The sequence below is a fragment of the Bradysia coprophila genome, unplaced genomic scaffold (assembly GCF_014529535.1).
Source record: "Bradysia coprophila strain Holo2 unplaced genomic scaffold, BU_Bcop_v1 contig_326, whole genome shotgun sequence".
NCBI lineage: Eukaryota > Metazoa > Arthropoda > Insecta > Diptera > Sciaridae > Bradysia > Bradysia coprophila.
The window spans coordinates 14,594-32,949 of record NW_023503586.1 but is presented as its reverse complement, the minus strand read 5'-3'; the positions used below and the strand labels follow the sequence as shown (position 1 = coordinate 32,949).

The 18,356-nt window shown below is 34.7% G+C and overlaps 2 protein-coding genes across 7 annotated transcripts; one reads left to right on the top strand and one right to left on the bottom strand.

The window, feature by feature from the left end:
- The first annotated feature begins 23 nt into the window (after positions 1–23).
- LOC119079717 (hippocampus abundant transcript 1 protein-like) lies at positions 24–17,948 on the top strand. 6 transcript variants are annotated; one of them, XM_037187774.1, is made up of 14 exons: positions 600–788; positions 6,503–7,021; positions 9,388–9,483; positions 9,544–9,734; positions 9,957–10,075; positions 12,683–12,705; positions 12,771–12,962; positions 13,033–13,241; positions 13,324–13,410; positions 13,481–13,497; positions 13,729–13,809; positions 13,880–13,945; positions 14,010–14,231; positions 15,471–17,948. In XM_037187774.1, the coding sequence occupies exons 2-14, from the start codon at positions 6,710–6,712 to the stop codon at positions 15,563–15,565; spliced, it is 1,710 nt and encodes a 569-aa protein (XP_037043669.1). In that variant the 5' UTR covers positions 600–788; positions 6,503–6,709; the 3' UTR covers positions 15,566–17,948. The 6 variants fall into 6 exon arrangements, with proteins under 6 accessions (XP_037043672.1, XP_037043671.1, XP_037043673.1 ...); XM_037187773.1 differs by having other exon boundaries at positions 14,010–14,246; XM_037187775.1 differs by having other exon boundaries at positions 14,010–14,246; positions 15,452–17,948.
- LOC119079719 lies at positions 2,290–4,857 on the bottom strand. The gene is made up of 4 exons (XM_037187780.1): positions 4,515–4,857; positions 3,444–4,413; positions 3,323–3,374; positions 2,290–2,562 (listed from the first exon to the last, which is right to left on the bottom strand). Exons 1-4 carry the CDS (start codon positions 4,620–4,622, stop codon positions 2,364–2,366), a joined length of 1,329 nt encoding a protein of 442 aa, XP_037043675.1. The 5' UTR covers positions 4,623–4,857; the 3' UTR covers positions 2,290–2,363.
- Positions 17,949–18,356: the final 408 nt, after the last annotated feature.

Genomic DNA, 18,356 nt, shown 5'->3' with positions numbered 1-18,356 from the left:
CTGGGTTTGCTACTCATTTGTGTACAATTTTAACTGTCATAGCCGTCATAGGCCCTACTCCTGAATCATTAATATAGCCAAGTGTCAATTTTATTAGTAAAGGAACAGAAAAAAGACATCAAAATTACGATAAATTCCTAATTGTGGAAAGATTAAATGGATTCGAAATGTGCGAGGATGTGTGAATCAAAGTAAATTTGTCTAGGCGACAGTGATATTTTCGAAATAAATCAACCCAATAATACAAAATCCCCACTGTACATTTTGTTTGTGCAACATGCCAAAGAAATTCATCAAAAGGCCAATTGGTGTAATGATGGCTCGTAATAGAAAAATTAAGGATGGAATGATTACGGTAAGTGTTAATTCGAATTGTTGTGGATTGTTCACGATTTCTTTAACGCCCGACGTGGTGTGGATTGAATTTTGTTTATGAAAAAGGTTGAAATTGTTCAAATTATTTCGAATTCTCAATTTTATCACACTAATGAGAATGAGCAAGAGAGAAGTTTGAAGAGAGAAAAATAGAAACGTAGCTCTTTGATTGGCTGTTTTGTGTTTAAAGTCATGAATAATGTATGTCCCTTATTTGACGTTTTCAGTTGTTTTTTTTATACTTTTCCACAGAGCGGGTCCATATTTCGGGATAGTCCTAAATTTCATCCGTTTTTGTGATTTTTCTTTTGTTTTTCATTTATTTTGATAATAAATGGTTGTGCTCGTCGTAATTTCCAAATAAATTCAACGATTTTCAATAAAAAAAAATGAAATACAGGAAACGTAGTCGGGTAAACTTATTGTTTTATGTGGAAGCTTTTCAACATTACATTACATAAGATAAAAAGAAAACTGTGTGTGGTGGAAGTGATGCTTTTTCGAACAATTTCAATCATAAAATTATAAATCATATTTTACATGAAAAATGTATCGGAATTTACGAACATCTACTAAGTGTTGTTATCGTCAGCGTGGTAAACCGAGTCTATCGCAATTTTGATGACTCAACCATTACTCTACAGAAAAAAAAATAATATTTTGCGTTGCCCTCAAAGCTCTCGTTTTAATTTCTTAAATTTGATAGCGACGTAGTGAGCATTTTCCGTTTATGAAAAGAAAAATATTCTGTTGATCTTGTCAACTCCAATTCATTCTCTTGGTATTTTTTTTTCTTGTGGCAAATTTTCAATCTGCAATGCGGACATTTTTTTTATTTTGTTGAACGGTTCATTGGCGATTTATTAGGGCAAGTGATACTGATAATTTAGGCTTTTGATCTATTTGACTTAAAATCGTTGAACACTTTCGCAAATCCGAGCTTGTTAATCTACTCAAAGTTAACTAGTTAAGGTTTTCCGTTTTTTTTACGTTGGTAATGTGCGATTAACGTGTGTACACCTGATTCTATAAACAAGCAAAATAAAAGATAAATTTTTGTCACGCTATCTTTCTATGTAGGGCAATGTACGACAGAAAACATACAGGCAAGGCATGATTTTTTTTAGTCAACATTACAATAGACAAATGTTTTTTTTTAGTTCTTTGCTTAAAGTAAATGAGAACTATTAGTAAAAGTAAAACTTTAGAACTTTTCGCAAGGTTGTTTGCATCGAAGAAAATTCGCCTTGTAAGAAACCTTCATAAATATAAAATCTGTTACAGCTGCTTGCTGCTATTGCATTCCCATTTGAAAAAAAGCAAACTCATTCTTCGGTATAAACGAATTTTAATGACGGCCAATTTCCCACAATTCCGTACGGTAGGCGATAAAGTTGAAGTCATAAAATTCTTCATTGAAAAATTTCAAAAATCAAACACACACTTGCTGTCGAATCATTCACGTTTGTTACAAATAGTCATTTAGGCTGAACATTTTCCAGTGGCTCGATAGCTATGACGAAACATGGGAACATATTTCACATTATATTGGCACATACAAAGATAACGTATGTATAGGTATACCGACGTGACTCAATTCTATACCTCCATCAATCACATCAATTCGTGTTGTTGAAAACACTTGCAAGGAATTAATACTTCCAATTTTCTTAATGCTATCGCTTAACGAAGACAAGTATGGATGTGGTTGTTTAGTAGTATTTATCTTTGGTATTAACATTCAAATTATATCAAATAAGACATTAGAAACCATTCGTGTCTGTATCGATAATAATCTCTTACACAGTTGTGGGGTTGATAATTATTATAATGGGCCATATCTTGTGTTAATCGGTAAATTATCTTACTAATAGGGCACCCAGTCCGGTCAATTATAATTATAGACCATTATGTCTTGCGATTAAATTTATTTTTAATAACTCGATCATATTACAAAAAAGTTGAAAATAAACCGAGAAAAAAAAACTTTAGTTACCAAATATTTGTCCAAATGGGAAACAGATTGTTTTGAAAGTATTTGTTTGGCTGACGTCAATCAAGCTGTTCAATTCTGCATTTGTTGTTCGTTTGGTTGAATCATCAGAAATTAAAGGTGACTGTTTCGCTCGGGACGTCGTCTGAAAATTGTACTTGCCTGGAATCGTTAATGCTGACGAATATGTTGGCCTGCGAAAAAATAAAAATAAATAAAATTCATATTTGTATCTTACATAGTAAAGGTGTGAAACATTTTCATTCATTAATCTATTGAATATAGGAATTGTTTTACTGAGTTGTTTGTCACGAACATTTATTGTATCATCTCATTATAACGCTAGAAAAACTTTGTAATTTATGTTAGCATTAAGCAAGTAAGTAAGGCTTGGGACAAATCTGGAGTTGGTTTGGTTGTTTCGATTTCATTATATGTTTTTGACGGCCGCCATCTCGTGTAATTTATGTCTATGTGCTGCAGTTAGATGCAGTGAAATTTCAGCATGAATTTGCTTCAGCTGTTTTTCAGCTGATCCACACAAACAATCATTCGGTTTTACCAGCACCAGCGTGCATGTGGTAGCTTCAACCGTATAAACAGCCTTGATTGTATATTTAAATCACCTGAAAAACAGCTGAAGCAAATTCATGCTGGAATTTCACTGTCTCTGACTGTATCATCTTATATGTAATCGTTGATGTCGGGGAAATTATCACTCAAGAAATTGTAATGTCATATGATCGTCAAAGATAGAAAAACGTGATGCAGTAAGCCCTTTTTGCGATAGGTCACCTACATGACCTACATGCTAAACACCTCACTAAACTTTTCCTTAATGTCTCAAAACTAAACCATATTACCCTAAGACAGCATAAGGCAGCGCGTGGGTTAACTTTTGTTTATAAAAGATACTACCGATAGTACCTGTAACGACGATTGAAAAATACTTACTGCTTACAGCCGGGAGCTTTCTTCGCCTGAGCGATCAACATCTGAGCGATCCCTATAAGAAAAGAGTAAATTCAGTCAGCAACGTCTAATCATACATCATGTTTGTATGTACAAATCATACCCAAATTCGACCCGTAAATTTTCCTGTCTTCTCCTCTGCCAAATGTAAATGGCACTTTCGGATCTAACAGTCCATTCGAATTAATCCAAATATTTTCCGCATTCAATTTATCGGCCACATCGAATACCAGAGATATACTTTCCGACCAAAGTGAGACGGTATTGGTGTTGTCGGTGGATTGCATCAATGACACAACTTCCTTGGGTGTTCGAAAGAAATTCACCGTAACACATAGATCCGAATCAATGTGTTTCTTGGTCAGATCCACCAAAAAGGTTGCATTCTTATCGTCGGATTGAAATACGGTCGCATCGAATTGTTTTGATTGCGTCAATACGTTCTGTACTTCCAACTTTTGGGCATCGTTCAGTTCTCGTGCATTGGTCAATAGTGACGGAAAGCAATTGTAGAACTTCTGTCTGAGTGTGTCCTGTATCCAGCAGCTGCGAATTTTCCATGGCGAAGTTGTATCATTGAAAGCGGTCGCTAATGTATTGAAAGCCGACTGAAAATCGGCCGAATCAAAAATAATTTGTGTGCAAAATGACGATGATTCTGCGACGGAACAGTCGACATCAGCTTGAGATTCAACATTGAACACCGACAGTAGAACGTCTTTCAAATATGCTCTCTTTTCGTCGAAAATAATGGTAATCTTGTTGGATGCAACTGTAGCATAATGAATGGATACAAGTGTCTCAAACAGTGACTTATTACTTGTAGCAGAGATAACTACAATCTCCCGTTTGACCGGATTTACGTCAATGAACGAATCGTTCTTGGTACTAGCCTTTATAAAATCAACAGCAAGATTTATCTGTTTCGATGTGTTCTGTACATCTTCGCCATTGAACATTTGTTCATTTCTCTGTATTTGTTCACTGAGCGTAACAATCGTTGAGGCTAGTTCTTTGGTCGGATTGGCCGAATTGAGTGTAACAGCTGTACCTTTAGCAGGAGTAGCCTCGTGCTAAAATAATACAAAAACATTTGTTATGGTTTCAGTGTTTTCATTCATGTTCCAGTCAAAATGATAATGGAATATTGATTTTCCTTAAATCTAACACACACCAACGTTTTTCCATCGGTAAACATTTCGTGTTCAATGTTGTTGATGGCTTGGTCCCACTGTATTTGATTATTCAGTTTAAATAGCCGTGGCAAAACTGCAGCACACATTACTTACAAACGGTACACTTTAGAAATTTTACCAAAAATTAACTGAAACCCAAATGGCAACTAAAAACTGTATTATAAAAGATAGATTGAAAAACCGGTGTTATCGCTTGTTGGACGTTCGTTCGTTTGCGTCTGTTTGTGTGTGTGTGTCAGTTTCGGAATCATATTCCTCGCATTTCATTTCACACAAATGTTGAACTGAGAATGTAATTTCTACCGAACTCTATCTCTTTCGTGCCATTGAATATTTTGCCGTATGTCGCATTGAATTTCTTTAATGGCTGTCTGCAGAGAGAGCTATAATACACGATTTTGAATTGATGTACATTGATATTGTTGTTCGATAAATTTATTGTTTTACCGCATGTAATTGGATTTATGCTAATATCTTAAAGAATTGGAATTTATTTCAACAATAGACTTCCGTGCCCACAAAATTTGACTATCATGATGATAGCCGTACATCAGAGGTTATCATAATACATGGGTTAAAAAGTTGACCATCATTACTATCATTATTTACTTGTTCATTCAAGAAAACTAATATGTGGCCGCTGGTCGGGCTCTCACTATCTCAATTTTTATAACAAATACGACGTAGTGCATTGTTTGCGAAAAGGATCCATTAAAAAGTATAAATTCTATCTGGTAATTACAACTGAACAAAGAGTAGCTATTCAAGCATTACAGCATAATCTTTCATGTCAATCTCATTTGCAGTTGGCATGCAAAAATTGTAGCACGTAATTTCATGGAAATTATATTTATTATTGGCTTGTGTGCAAGTACTTTTTTTTTGTCCTACTCAGTTTTATGCAGAGAACTACTCGACCGAAAGAATAAATTTCCAAGCAAGGACGTAAGAAAAACAAATTACAGAAATACATTCGCACATAGAGTTAACACCAGGGTGAACACTCACTCAATATGATTTGGATCCCTTGGTTGGAAGCGTCGGCTATCTCTAGAAGTCGTTGTGTGGGCACCACATATACCGTTTGAGATTGATGAATCTGATTCTCCTAATACAGAATTCCAGAATCTGAAGCGAGTTTCCATTTATTCAACTGTTAAAATAAATCGCTTACAAACGAAGTCTTACAAATACAGAAGAATGAAACCTCCATCGTCAGCAGTGCGATAAATATTTCGTTCCAGAATATATAGAAACAATCGATATAAAATGTGACAATACCATAGTATATAGGTCAGATGTATCACCACATACTTGGTATGGATGGGATATATCTAAAATTAAACGATAGTTGTATGCTTCTCTGATCCATAAATTACATTGACCTTGCTCAAAATTACCAACCGATTGAATTCGATTGAAATGTATACAAAAGTTTGAACTTGATTTCGTGAACAACTTTTGTTTGAATTGGGCAAACCATAGAGTTACACAATCGAGAGGTGACATGGTGGCGCTGATGGACACCCAAACATTACTTGGGCAACCATACATGTTTAAAAATGACAGCGTTACCACATCATCTTTCGAGTTGAACCTTGTGGGTCAAACGCCATGTTACCTCAATAATCCAAATGTCTGACTACCTCGACACAACATCGTTCATTTCGACTTTTCTAACATAAAACAAAGATTGTGTACGCTGTACACTATAAATTTATGATTTTTCACGAAAAGCACGAGTCAATGTTCGAGCTCAACATGCCATTGAATCTATTTTTCACAGCACACCTACCTCAAACAAAAAAACGTCTTTCGTATAGGAATCGTTTTCATTTTATGTAAACAAATTGTTTTTCCATTCGTTTATGAGCGCTGATTTGAAGAATACGTATTTATATGCTGGTTGAATGGGTTGCGTGATAAATTACAGGAATATTTTTCTTATCATTTACAATTATTGTAGTGCCTAACTTTTGTGATATCGGCTCGGTTTAATTTGGATAACGCAACTCAACATCAAATTCGGCGGTGGTCATAAAATCAATTGTGAACTAAAATAAATGTGATTCGGTACAGCAAGCAATTCAGTTAGTCAGTAATGTAATGGAAGACTGTGTTAATAAGTTAAAACGATGTGGTACATAAGAGTTTAAATTAAATTAAATTAAAAATGGCAGAAAATGTAACGCAGCAGACGCGATTCACGGAAAACGAAGTAAAAATTCGATCAAACGGCGGTTTTAGTGCGAAAGGAAGTAGTTTAAGTTATGGTGATTTGGGACATGTCGGTAGCCATGTGGAACAGTATACTCATTCAAAATCATCTGGGCAACTTAGCGGTGTCCAAAACCAAAATGAAAATTCGAATCAGCTAGCTACTGAAAAACAGTCAGCTACAACAACGTCAAATTCAGCAATTCCTCAGATAAAAAATTCTAATTTGCTGTTGACGTTCATGTATCGTGTCTTCGATCACTGCAAGGTTATTACTTATATTAATCAATTTAAAACATTTAAATTCTTCCACTTTCTACAATTCTTTTGGTTTCATTTTCTGTATAAAATTATGTTGAAAAATTACGCGGACAAGACAATAAAAATTTATGTACATCTTTCGACGAACTAGCGCTTAACGTACTTTTTAAAACGTTTATTAACTCTATGACATCATTATAAGCTTATGTACTATATGTATGGACTATGTATGTACTATATTTATCGATTTTATGTTTTGTGTTTTTTGTTATGCCGTTGTACCCATGTGTCTTTTTGGTTTATTATTTAATGTAAATTCGTTCGAAAAAATTGTCGCTTTTCTTTCAACAACTATTCACGCTCACGTACATTGACGTGGTTAGTTAAGACTTATTGGTAAAAATTAGATAAATTCTACTAATCAGACTGATTTCACACATGTAATTCATTATACAGTCGTAATTACTCGTTAATTTATGCCAATTGATGTAAATTGAAGTCTGCTAATTCTCTAGAAATACGTCGTTTTACTTTTCCTTTCACAGTTGTTTTGATGAATGTTTCTCGTTTTCGAATTAAATTCTCTCTACATCTCTGTACATCGAAACTGAATTTTTGTGTTATTTTTGTCGTATTTTGATTCTGTTTACGAAAATAATATCGAGAAAAACATCTATCTTCTAGCTTATTTGATAAATTAATATCAAAAATAAATTACAGTTTGACGCAAATGAGAATAATCCATTCTCAAATTAATTTCGTCGGCAAGAGCGACCTGCCCTGGTAGTGAAAGCTTTTAGGAAATTGTATTACCAATAGAACTATCTGCCATGATCATTATTAGATGCGACATTATCTCGAATCCCTCTCACAAAATATTCTGTTTTCAACGCTCCATACATTTTCTCATATCCGAATAACAACTTAATGTTTTCCACACATTCTGCTAATCATTGCCGACTCAATTTCGCCCGCGGCGCTTCAAAAGAACAGTTTTCGGATTAAGTAGTCTAATTTAACTACTGGAATGTTTATGTTGCGACAACTTTAGTCATCGTTTGATGTCTTCTCTAATACGTATACAATGATGCTATTATACGTATAATTCGATACGAGCTGTGTGTACATGTTTTTGAAATAAACAATCATGCTGTCCCTTACGTTCGCACATAAAATATGAAACAAATCAATTCGGTGAGGTAAGAACAAACATAAATATATAATTAACGTATTAATTATAGTTGTTTGTATAAATAGTTGGTATAGAAAACAATATTGCCTGATATCAAAGCAGCGCAGCATGTACAATACGCTACCGAATGAATTAATTTTTAAATATGTTTTATCGGCATTACGTGGAGCTATTTTCTGGTTCCATTTCCTCTTGTACTTGAGGCATTTATATACCTAATCAATGTGTGGTATTATACCTCTGCAATGGCATACGAAATTAAGAAATAGAAAGAAGAAAAAAACAGGTGACCACCTTACATTTGGCAAGAGTATTATAATGTCTATTTTCAAGGTTTTTTACTTTGACATATTTAAAGGCGGTAAAAGTTCTAGCTCTTCAGATGCATAATATGAATTGGAATCAAATCATATTATCGAATTCTCTGTGTTTCGAATTTAAAAAAGAAAAGAAAAAAAAAACGAGAAGAGAGGAATCAACATAGATTGCTACGGGATATTGTTGTGGTAGCTATCATCACCAACATGCAAATATTTCCATCATCATTTTGTTCCACATTCTCAACACAAATTACACAGATGACCTATTTGTGAATGAATTCATCGTTGTGTATTAGCGAGTCGATGTGAAAAATGAACTTAAAACAAATTTAGCATTCGCTAAATCCGTTTATATACATTGTACGTACATGTGCACATGTGAAGCTCAACAATTTTTTTTCCTTCTGAATGAAGTCATTCCACACAAAAATAATTTGTCTTTTCTTTTAGGTGACAATATGCCACCACATAGCACATGGCTATAACCACGTAAAATCACATTTCGTTTATTATTAGATAAAGAAATTCAATAAAGCACAGAACATATGTTCTTTTTACGATATTTTGAAATGACGGAATAATGAAAGAACTGACATGTTCTTACGATTTGCTATCTAAAGTAATTACAAATTTTTTCGACGAAATATGACTTTTAGACCGAACAGTCTACAGGGTTTTTTATGTCCAGAAGTTTGTATATTGCCACTTTTCTGCAATCGTTTTATTCTTTAGAAATATGTATGAGGTAAAGGTCCTACAACAAAAGTTTTGTCTAACAGAGTAAAAATGCCTTCTACGAAACTATCCACACATCCACATTTCAATATTTCCTCTTTTAATTTATTAATTTGTTTGTTTCAGAGTTCCGGAATAGGAGAGCCTAGTGTTTATCATGCTTTAGTCGTAATATTTTTAGAATTTTTCGCTTGGGGTCTGCTTACGATGCCCATCATCTCAGTAAGTACACGTCAGGTATATCATGATAGAGGTGAATATTGAAACGATTCACACTTGCAGGTTCTTAACAACACATTTCCACATCACACATTTCTGATGAATGGTCTCGTCATGGGTATCAAAGGAATTTTATCGTTTCTAAGCGCTCCCCTGATTGGTGCTCTGTCAGATCTATGGGGACGAAAATTCTTTTTGTTAATAACAGTGTTTTTTACCTGTGCACCAATACCTCTCATGGCGATAAATACATGGTAAGTTCAATGACACTACTCTGCTCTACTACTATTTCAAAGTTCAATTAAATCGCCTTATTGCTGTTCCAATCGATAATCGATACGATTCAAAAATGTTTCCTATTTTCATACAATAGGTTTGATTTAAGCAGTTCAAAATTATTATTATTATTTAATATTGACAAGGTTTTGTACACTTAAAACGAAATCAATTTACAAAAAATTTGCAAACATTTTTAGGTGGTTTTTCGCAACGATCTCAATCAGTGGAGTATTCGCTGTAACGTTTTCCGTAGTATTTGCTTATGTGGCTGATGTGACGACAACTGAGGATAGATCCAAAGCATATGGATTGGTTGGTAAGTATTACGATGCCGAATTATTCAATATTGGTTGATTGTATCAGATTTTTACAAACTGCTAACGGATTTTCATAATTCTCTTGGATATTCAACAGACTTGTATAGTCTGTAAAGCTCTCCGAATTTTCAAGAGCCAATTTATTTTTATTTTATCTGTTTAATGATCAACAAACAGGCCAAAGCCCAATAATATGTCAATCAGCAAATTACAAAAATGGAAAACTTTAGGAAAAATCATAAACCAAAAGCATAGCAAAACGTTTACAATGTCAACAACCATCACTATAATCAAAATCAAAAAGCGAAATGATCCTTGACTAGGATCTTAAATACAGAAAACCTATCATCCATTAAGTTTAATCGTGAGAAATATACGTCGTGGTGCTCTTGCAGGCGATAAATAGGACAATTTCTCTGTACATTAGTCTTGAATTTTGGAAGGTAAAACAAAGTCTTTTGCCGTGTGGATGTAGAACGTCGATCAAACTTAAGATTATGATAAAGTTGAGAATCGATACGATGATGGATCAGTTTGAACAGAGTGAGTTCGTCATTTTCCAACCGTCGTGACTCCAACGAGTGTAACTTCAGAAACTTTAGCCTTTTGTCGTATGATTGTTTCTCCATGTTGAATTTGTAGAAAATCATCCTTGAGAATTTCCTCTGAACATGTTCAATTTGATCGATTGCATTGAGATAGAACGGACTCCAGACCGACGAGCAATATTCCAACCTGTTTCGGACGAGAGAGTTGTAAAGAATCATCATGCTTGTTTGGTTAGAAAAATATCTTCCACAGCGAAAAGCCTTCCTTGTTACCAAATCGACATGCTCATTGAATGACAGTTTATCGTCAATTGTAACTCCGAGGTCCACCTTTGAGTGTACTCGCTCGATGATTTTGCCACTAAATACATAAGGAAATTCAATTCGGTTAAGACTGTGTGTGAAAGACATAACAGCACACTTCCTATGGTTTAGGCTCATAAGATTCACTATATCGAGATCTTTTTGGAGAAGACGACAATCATCTTCAGTAACAATCGCACGAAAAATCTTAATGTCATCAGCAAAACCAAGTCCAGCCGATACAGCTGATAGCAAGTCGTTGATGAAAATTATGAATAGAAGTGGACCTAGTATCGATCCTTGCGGGACACCAGAAGTTGGATGAATTTCGTCGGAAGTTGAGCGACCGATGACGACAAGTTGTGTTCTGTTGCTAAGATAAGAAGCAAACCAATCTATTAATTTTGAATTTAATCCCTTACCTTTGAGCTTTCCAATCAATCGAGCATGGTCAACTTTATCGAAGGCTTTCGTGAAATCAGTATAGACAGAGTCCACTTGACCACCATCAACAATATCGTTTGCTATTGTCGACACATATTCCATCAAGTTCGTCTGGGTGGATCTCTTTGAGTAGAAACCATGTTGTGAATAGTGTATCCTGTGCTTCAATGGCTCAAACAGTTCATTGAAAACCAATCTCTCAAAAACCTTGGAGATAGCGCATATAATGCTTATTGGTCTGTAATTCGACACGTCGGTTCTGTCACCATCCTTGAATATGGGTGACACCCAGCTGACTTTCCATTTAGTAGGAAATCTACCTTCTGTCATAGACTTGTTGAACAGGATGCTAAGCGGTAGTCCCAGGGATAATGACAGTTTTACAAAGAATAACATTGGAATATTGTCCGGGCTGCTCACTTTATGAACGTTGAAACTCTTCAGTGCATGCTGCACCTGATTCTCAGTGAAGACGAATTCTGAGATAACATCATCATTAAGAGCGGGCTGGTATGGATCGTAGATTGGTACCTGAAATTGCAAACTATTTACTGACGGATTAAAAACGGAACTGAAATACTTTGCGAACAGGTTACAAACGGTATTACGATCAGTGGAGGATTCATCACCAAGCTTCATGTCGTTTGGCAGTGAGTTTGTCTTACGTAAAGACTTGGTAAATGCAAAAAAGCACTTCGTGTTAGTCTTCAATTTCTCTTCACAATCTTTCACATAGTCATCGAAACATTTCGCTATACCCAACTTGACTTCCTTTCGAAGGCGGCTATATTCCTCCTTAGCCTTAGCCACTTCACAAACAATCACCGGCCGGCTTTTTTCAAGGTCATTGAGCTTCTTTCTCATCCTAGCTTTCTTACTAATCAGCGAGATCAACTGACGCGAGTAATAATTAGGATATTCTCTGACCGAACACCTACTCTTGGGAACGGACTTACGTAGACTTAGTAATCTCTTTCAAAATTAAATACTTGAGACCACCGCTCTTTGTGAGAGGCACATACTAATATTAGACACAGACTGGAATAGACAGTTTTCGATGCAAGTAACAAAGCGTGGTTGTTTTCTGACTAGATATGAGACTAGTTTGACTTCATGTCAATAACGAAAATCTCCGTTAAGGGTACTAAACCCGATTATTATATTCATTGATCAACACTACTTTGATCCGACATAATAAGAATCAAAGGCTCTTGTGTGTTTACCGATTCATAGCACTCCTATTGCGATAATAAAATACCACATTAGATGTGCGCTTTCCCACTTTGCTAATTTCTGTTTACTCTTTTTCAGGTTCAACGTTTGCTGCCAGTCTGGTAAGTTTCCATTCAAAATAAAATGTGGAATGTGATTAACAAATAAAATTTCTCTTTTACCGTAGGTAATATCACCGGCATTAGGTGCATATTTACGTGAAGTATACGGCGATACTGTAATAGTAGCCTTAGCAACCGCTATAGCTGTACTGGATGTTTTCTTCATCTTAGTTGCTGTACCGGAAAGCTTACCAGAAAAAGTGCGACCCAGTTCATGGGGAGCGCCGATCAGTTGGGAACAGGCTGATCCATTTTCGGTACAACATTATTACGATCTACGGCCCATGTGATTGGTTGTTACACAATTTTTTCTTGTTTCATTTTTAGGCACTAAGAAAAGCTGGACTAGATCACACAATTCTAATGCAATGTGTGACCGTATTTTTGTCGTATTTGCCTGAGGCAGGTCAATATTCCTGTATATTTGTGTATTTAAAGCTGAAAATGGGTTTTAGTTCCATCGAGGTGTCAATTTTTATAGCAGTGATTGGAATATTATCAATTCTGGCGCAATTAATTTTAGGATTTTTGATGAGGTAAACAGTGACTCTATTTGGATGCCCAGCCCATGTCCTACACACGAATTATGTTAAAACCATTTTTTTAAAACAATTGCAGAGTGTTTGGAGCTAAGCGTACAATAATATTAGGTTTAGTATTTGAAACAATGCAGCTGCTCTGGTACGGGTTTGGTAGTCAGATGTGGTAAGTTAACGATTTTGTTTTAATTTTCCGAATCCGTCTAATCTCTTTTCCAATTTTTTTTTTGTTTCAGGATGATGTGGGCTGCAGGTAATATCATAGTTATAAGCAGTGAAATAGTTCAGAGAAAGTTAGAAAATTGTACAAATTACTACTTGTGGAAGTAAATGGAGAAACGATTTGAATTGACTTGGTGGAAAAGTGAAAATTTATTTTCGAAATAAGAAAGAGCGGAAAAGATCAACCCATCCAAAATTTTTTTAAATTTTTTTGACTTATTTCCAGTGCAAAAGATTGATAACATTCGGTTTTTTATTGTAGGTATATTAGCATCACTAGGTTCAATAACTTATCCAGCAATAAGCGCTTTTGTTTCAATACACTCACACGCTGATACTCAAGGTAATCTAAACCACTACTCAAATGAACATTTTTGGATCAAAACCTTCACATTTCCCATTTACCTTCGTAGGTGTTGTTCAGGGTATGGTCACTGGCATGCGTGGACTGTGCAACGGACTAGGCCCAGCTATGTTTGGTAGAGAATCACTTGACATTCTAACTGATTCAATCAAATTAATTGCGCATTTTTTGTCTTGCAGGTGTTATCTTTTATTTGTTCCATGTCGATTTAAATGACAAACAAGCCGAAATCAATCACATCGACGATACAATAAAAAATGAAACAATTAATTCAATGGAACAGTACACGGCATTGGCACCAGGTCCTCCATTTGTATTTGGAGCGTTCATGGTTGTTATCGCTATATTGGTCGCTGTTTTCATTCCAGAAGAGCCATCCGATCCAATACGACGACCATCGGGTGAGAAGAAGAAAAGTAGTTATCCAAGTTTTATTTTCTTTTGTTTATGTTTTCTGTTTGGTGATTGTTGGGGAAAATTCGATTCGAGGTGACTGCCAGCGAACGTTCCAGCTCATTGTTTTATGAGTTACTGTTCTCATCATCACAAAATTCATTTTCATGTTCATTCCGAGGGCGCCCGTACATCTCAGTCCTATAGAAAACTACGATTGTGAAACCCCTACTGTTACACTATCTAGGATGAAAAATTTTGGTTCTTATTCTGATCCATTTGGTTTTGAGAGCTAGCCGTAACGAGTGATTGACGTAAGAACAATGGAAGCTTCACTTGATAAGTGAAATTTGAAAACTAATTTTGTATTGAGAAGGTCTGTCGTGCCGGACAGGTTAAAGATTTGTGAACTCGACCAGTGAGACATGACAGACAATTGAACAAAGAGTTTATTTTTGGATGTTATTCTTCCACAAATACCTTCTCATTGCCAAAAGTTGCCTATCGTTAGGGCCCTTTAATCGCTCAAAAATAGAAGTGGAAGGACAATAGTTACTTACATATATGGGGTGTGTCCACAACAAATGGGTATACAACTTTTCATGCTGAGGGCCTAAATTACGAAAAAAATTCGGAAATTTATGCCGAAGACATGAAACTATTTTTCATGAGCACGTTGTGTTTTGCCTTATTTTCTCCCCTCAATGGGCCATGGAAAAATTTCGTCTTTTGACGACAGGTCAAATGACATTTCTAGTGAGAAAAGTGCAGCACTTTCTCTCCAGCGGTGATAAAATAGAACTTTTCTCACTCGAACTGTCACATTGTTTATGTTTTCGAAAATAGCATGGTGAATCGATGTTTTCGTTTCTTGGAGAAAAACGGCAAAACACAACATGCGCACATGAAAAACGTTGTAAAATTGCGGCGCTTCGTTCTGGCCTCAAACATCGCTTTTATAAGAAATTCTTACTTTCTTACAACCATTTCACTACAGTTAGTGTAGCAACCTATGTTTCATAATCGTGTTCTTATAAGAGACTGAAAAGCACGTGGACTCTTGGCATCTTATTGGCATAATTGTAATTGTAATTTGTTCTATTCTATTCGTCCGACTAAATACACTTACCCTCATTACGTTATCACATCAATTCTAATATTTTTTGACTAATAATATGTGCTCGTCCGAACATTTACCGTAACCGATATTACCGACCATTAAAATTAGGAAAACATTCCATTTCCAGGGGCTTCATTGGACATACATTATGAAATCGAACGGGGTCGAAAAGTAGCCGGCCCACTGTCACCGCTTATGCAGCAAGACTCTGCGCAACTGTAGTTTTCACTTCAGCACGTGCATAGCCATGTAATTAAGAAAATCTATCACATTTTTAAAATTATAGTGTATGGGTAAGGCAAGTTAATTAAAAAAAAAACAATGAAACTTAATAAACAAACAAAAAAATTAAAAGAATTTATTAGGCAAACACACACACACCCGATAAAGTATATAAGTTAAAAAATAACGAAAAAGATTTCAATAAAAAAATTAATAATTTATTGCCACGTAGCTGACGACATTTTAATGCATTGTCGGTCAATCTATTTTCCATAATTTTCCTATTGATTTCGTTTATGAAAAAAAAAAATAGAATTTTCTTCACATAAAATTAAGTTTAAAAATGGAAACCTCTGATTCGAAAAGTTAAATTTTTCTTCTGCTTTTGGACATACATCTAGCTTACATTACACCTTTGCATTAAATGTAGCCGTGTTATTGAATATTAATGTCGTCGTCGTGGAAGTACGACCTCATAGTGAACTAATTGCTGTTGTGCACGATCTTAGGGTTAAAGTTTTGTGAAAAATGTTCGCTCGCAGTTTACTGTAATAGTGAAAATATTGACCATCAAAGACCGGGTTCTTCGTTCAATGAAATGTTTGTTGATGAAATGATGCATTGTTCACAGGGAATATGTTTAAAGAAATAATTTCATTACAATTAGAGGCAGTGAAATTTCAGCATGAATTTGCTTCAGCTGTTTTTCAGCTGATGTACACAAACAATAAAAACTGTTTATACGGTTTTACGATTACGATTACGATTATTAAGCGTGTAGCCGCTTCAACCAAATGTGGATCGTGTGGATCACCTGCAAAACAGCTGATGCAAATCCTTGCTGAAATTGACTGCCTCTGACTGTAACTTCTAACAAAAATGATTTTCCAAATTCCTAAAAATTTCGTGGAAATTTATGGAAATTCAAAAAATTATTTTTTCAATAAAATTGGTTCTGTTCTGCTTTTAGCATAGCAATAAGTAACTGACCTGTCTGTTTTCACTTTTAGAGCCACCGTTTCGTTCAATTGTGAAACTTTAGCTTAAGATTAGGGGTACCGCAGTTAATCATTACCGACTAAAGTCGTAAAACCTTTTTTTTTCAATTTGTAGTTTTGATTTTCAACGTTTTTTGACTGCCAACCACATACCTCATTTAGTATCTTCAATATTTAAGGACATTGGTTTTGTATTGTATCATCTGTTATAGACAGAACAGAAAAAAGTAAACGATGACCTACGGTCTTATTATTACTCAATCGTATGCTGAAACGAATGAAGTATAGAAGAACATTCGGCGATACTTTAAACAAAACAAATGTTAGATTTTCATAATTATACCGCGATACGCCGTTTCTAACAGATTAACTCAAAGTCACGCAAATCGAGTTGTTATACGTGGGTGCGATAATTATTTCACTAAATCAAAGCAATACGATTAAATTTAACTACTTGTGACGAGTGGAGTGCTTCGAATTGTTGTTTCTCGATAATCGTGGCACACACGATCCATATAAAATGTATTAGCAAAAATAGAAACAGTGTTTGTCGAAAACGCTGTATTGTATTCGATAAAGATTCTTCCTAGTCATTAATAATTCAATAATCCCGAAAGTTTAACAAACACAGAGAAAACTGTGCTTTCGCATGTGTATACAACTGCCAATTAATTGCGCGTTAAATAATTAATATGAATTTTCAACGGAAGACAGGCTATAATGAAGAAAAAAAACATTTTTACTGCATCCATCGCATCTCTGACAAGTATTTTCAATTTTTGATTCCTTTTTGCAGTTTTGCATCTTTATTGCCAGATGTTTAATTCCGAAAATAGTCCGGAGCCGTTTTAGGAAGATAAGCATGATTAATTAAAAACAAATTATTTGATGAAAAAAATTGAGGTCCTTGTGTTATGGTGTATATGCTACGGGCCAAACTAAAATCGTATCAATGACTTGACAATATTTTAGGTTCTGTGAAACCCCAACCATTTGGTTCAATCTCAACTGAGAAATGTTTTTCTTTTAACTTTTTCGATCGTTGCTCAAAGGAAGTCTCTTTAATTTCCTACAAATAAAAATCTTCTGTCTTAACCCAAATAACATAAGGACTTTAGTAGACCAAAAAAAAGTAAAAAAATGGAGAGCTGTAATTGGAGGTTTTGAGTATTTCTTTAGTTTAATAATTCAGATGTGAATAAGTCGATTGATTTCTTTAGATTTTTTTTTTACAATTTTAATTTAATTAATGAAAGTCTTAAGAGCTTTAATATTAGAGAAAGCATTAAAATAATGTTCGTAATATTAACAAAAACAAAGGGTTGATTGTTGCAACTTATATTTTAGTCACTTAATTTGAGTTTAAAAAACAAAAACAAAAAAGAGTTCAATGTGAGTGGAAAAGGACGAGACGAATTTAAATTGTTTTTATTTTACTTCCAACACTAGAAATGATCAGACGATGTGCTGTTTTTGTTTGTTTATACCATTGAGTAGAAGAAACAAACAATACAATGATTACATTTTTGATTGATATTTAGGTGTATAAATATGTTATTGACACTTTCAGTTGCCACTACTTCCACCGTTAAATAACACTTTCTGATTGAAAGCGAAAATTAACAAATTTCTTTAATTTTCTTTTTATTTTGATGGGATTTGGTTTTTTTAACAATAAACTTCCTTGGTCTATTCTTCATCCTGTAATCAATTGCTTTTCGTTTTACTTATGTGAAACTGACAAATTCCAAAGTTTTCTCATTGATATTGGAACTTTCAATTCAACTACACTT

Coding starts and splice junctions, on each gene's coding strand:
- LOC119079719 (XM_037187780.1), bottom strand. CDS start 4,622: ATGTGTGCTGCAGTTTTGCCACGGCTATTTAAACTGAATAATCAAATA. Junction 4,414..4,514: donor TTACCGATGGAAAAACGTTG/GTGTGTGTTAGA, acceptor GTATTATTTTAG/CACGAGGCTACTCCTGCTAA. Junction 3,375..3,443: donor AATTTACGGGTCGAATTTGG/GTATGATTTGTA, acceptor CTTTTCTTATAG/GGATCGCTCAGATGTTGATC.
- LOC119079717 (XM_037187773.1), top strand. CDS start 6,710: ATGGCAGAAAATGTAACGCAGCAGACGCGATTCACGGAAAACGAAGTA. Junction 7,022..9,387: donor GTGTCTTCGATCACTGCAAG/GTTATTACTTAT, acceptor TGTTTGTTTCAG/AGTTCCGGAATAGGAGAGCC. Junction 12,963..13,032: donor AACAGGCTGATCCATTTTCG/GTACAACATTAT, acceptor TTTCATTTTTAG/GCACTAAGAAAAGCTGGACT.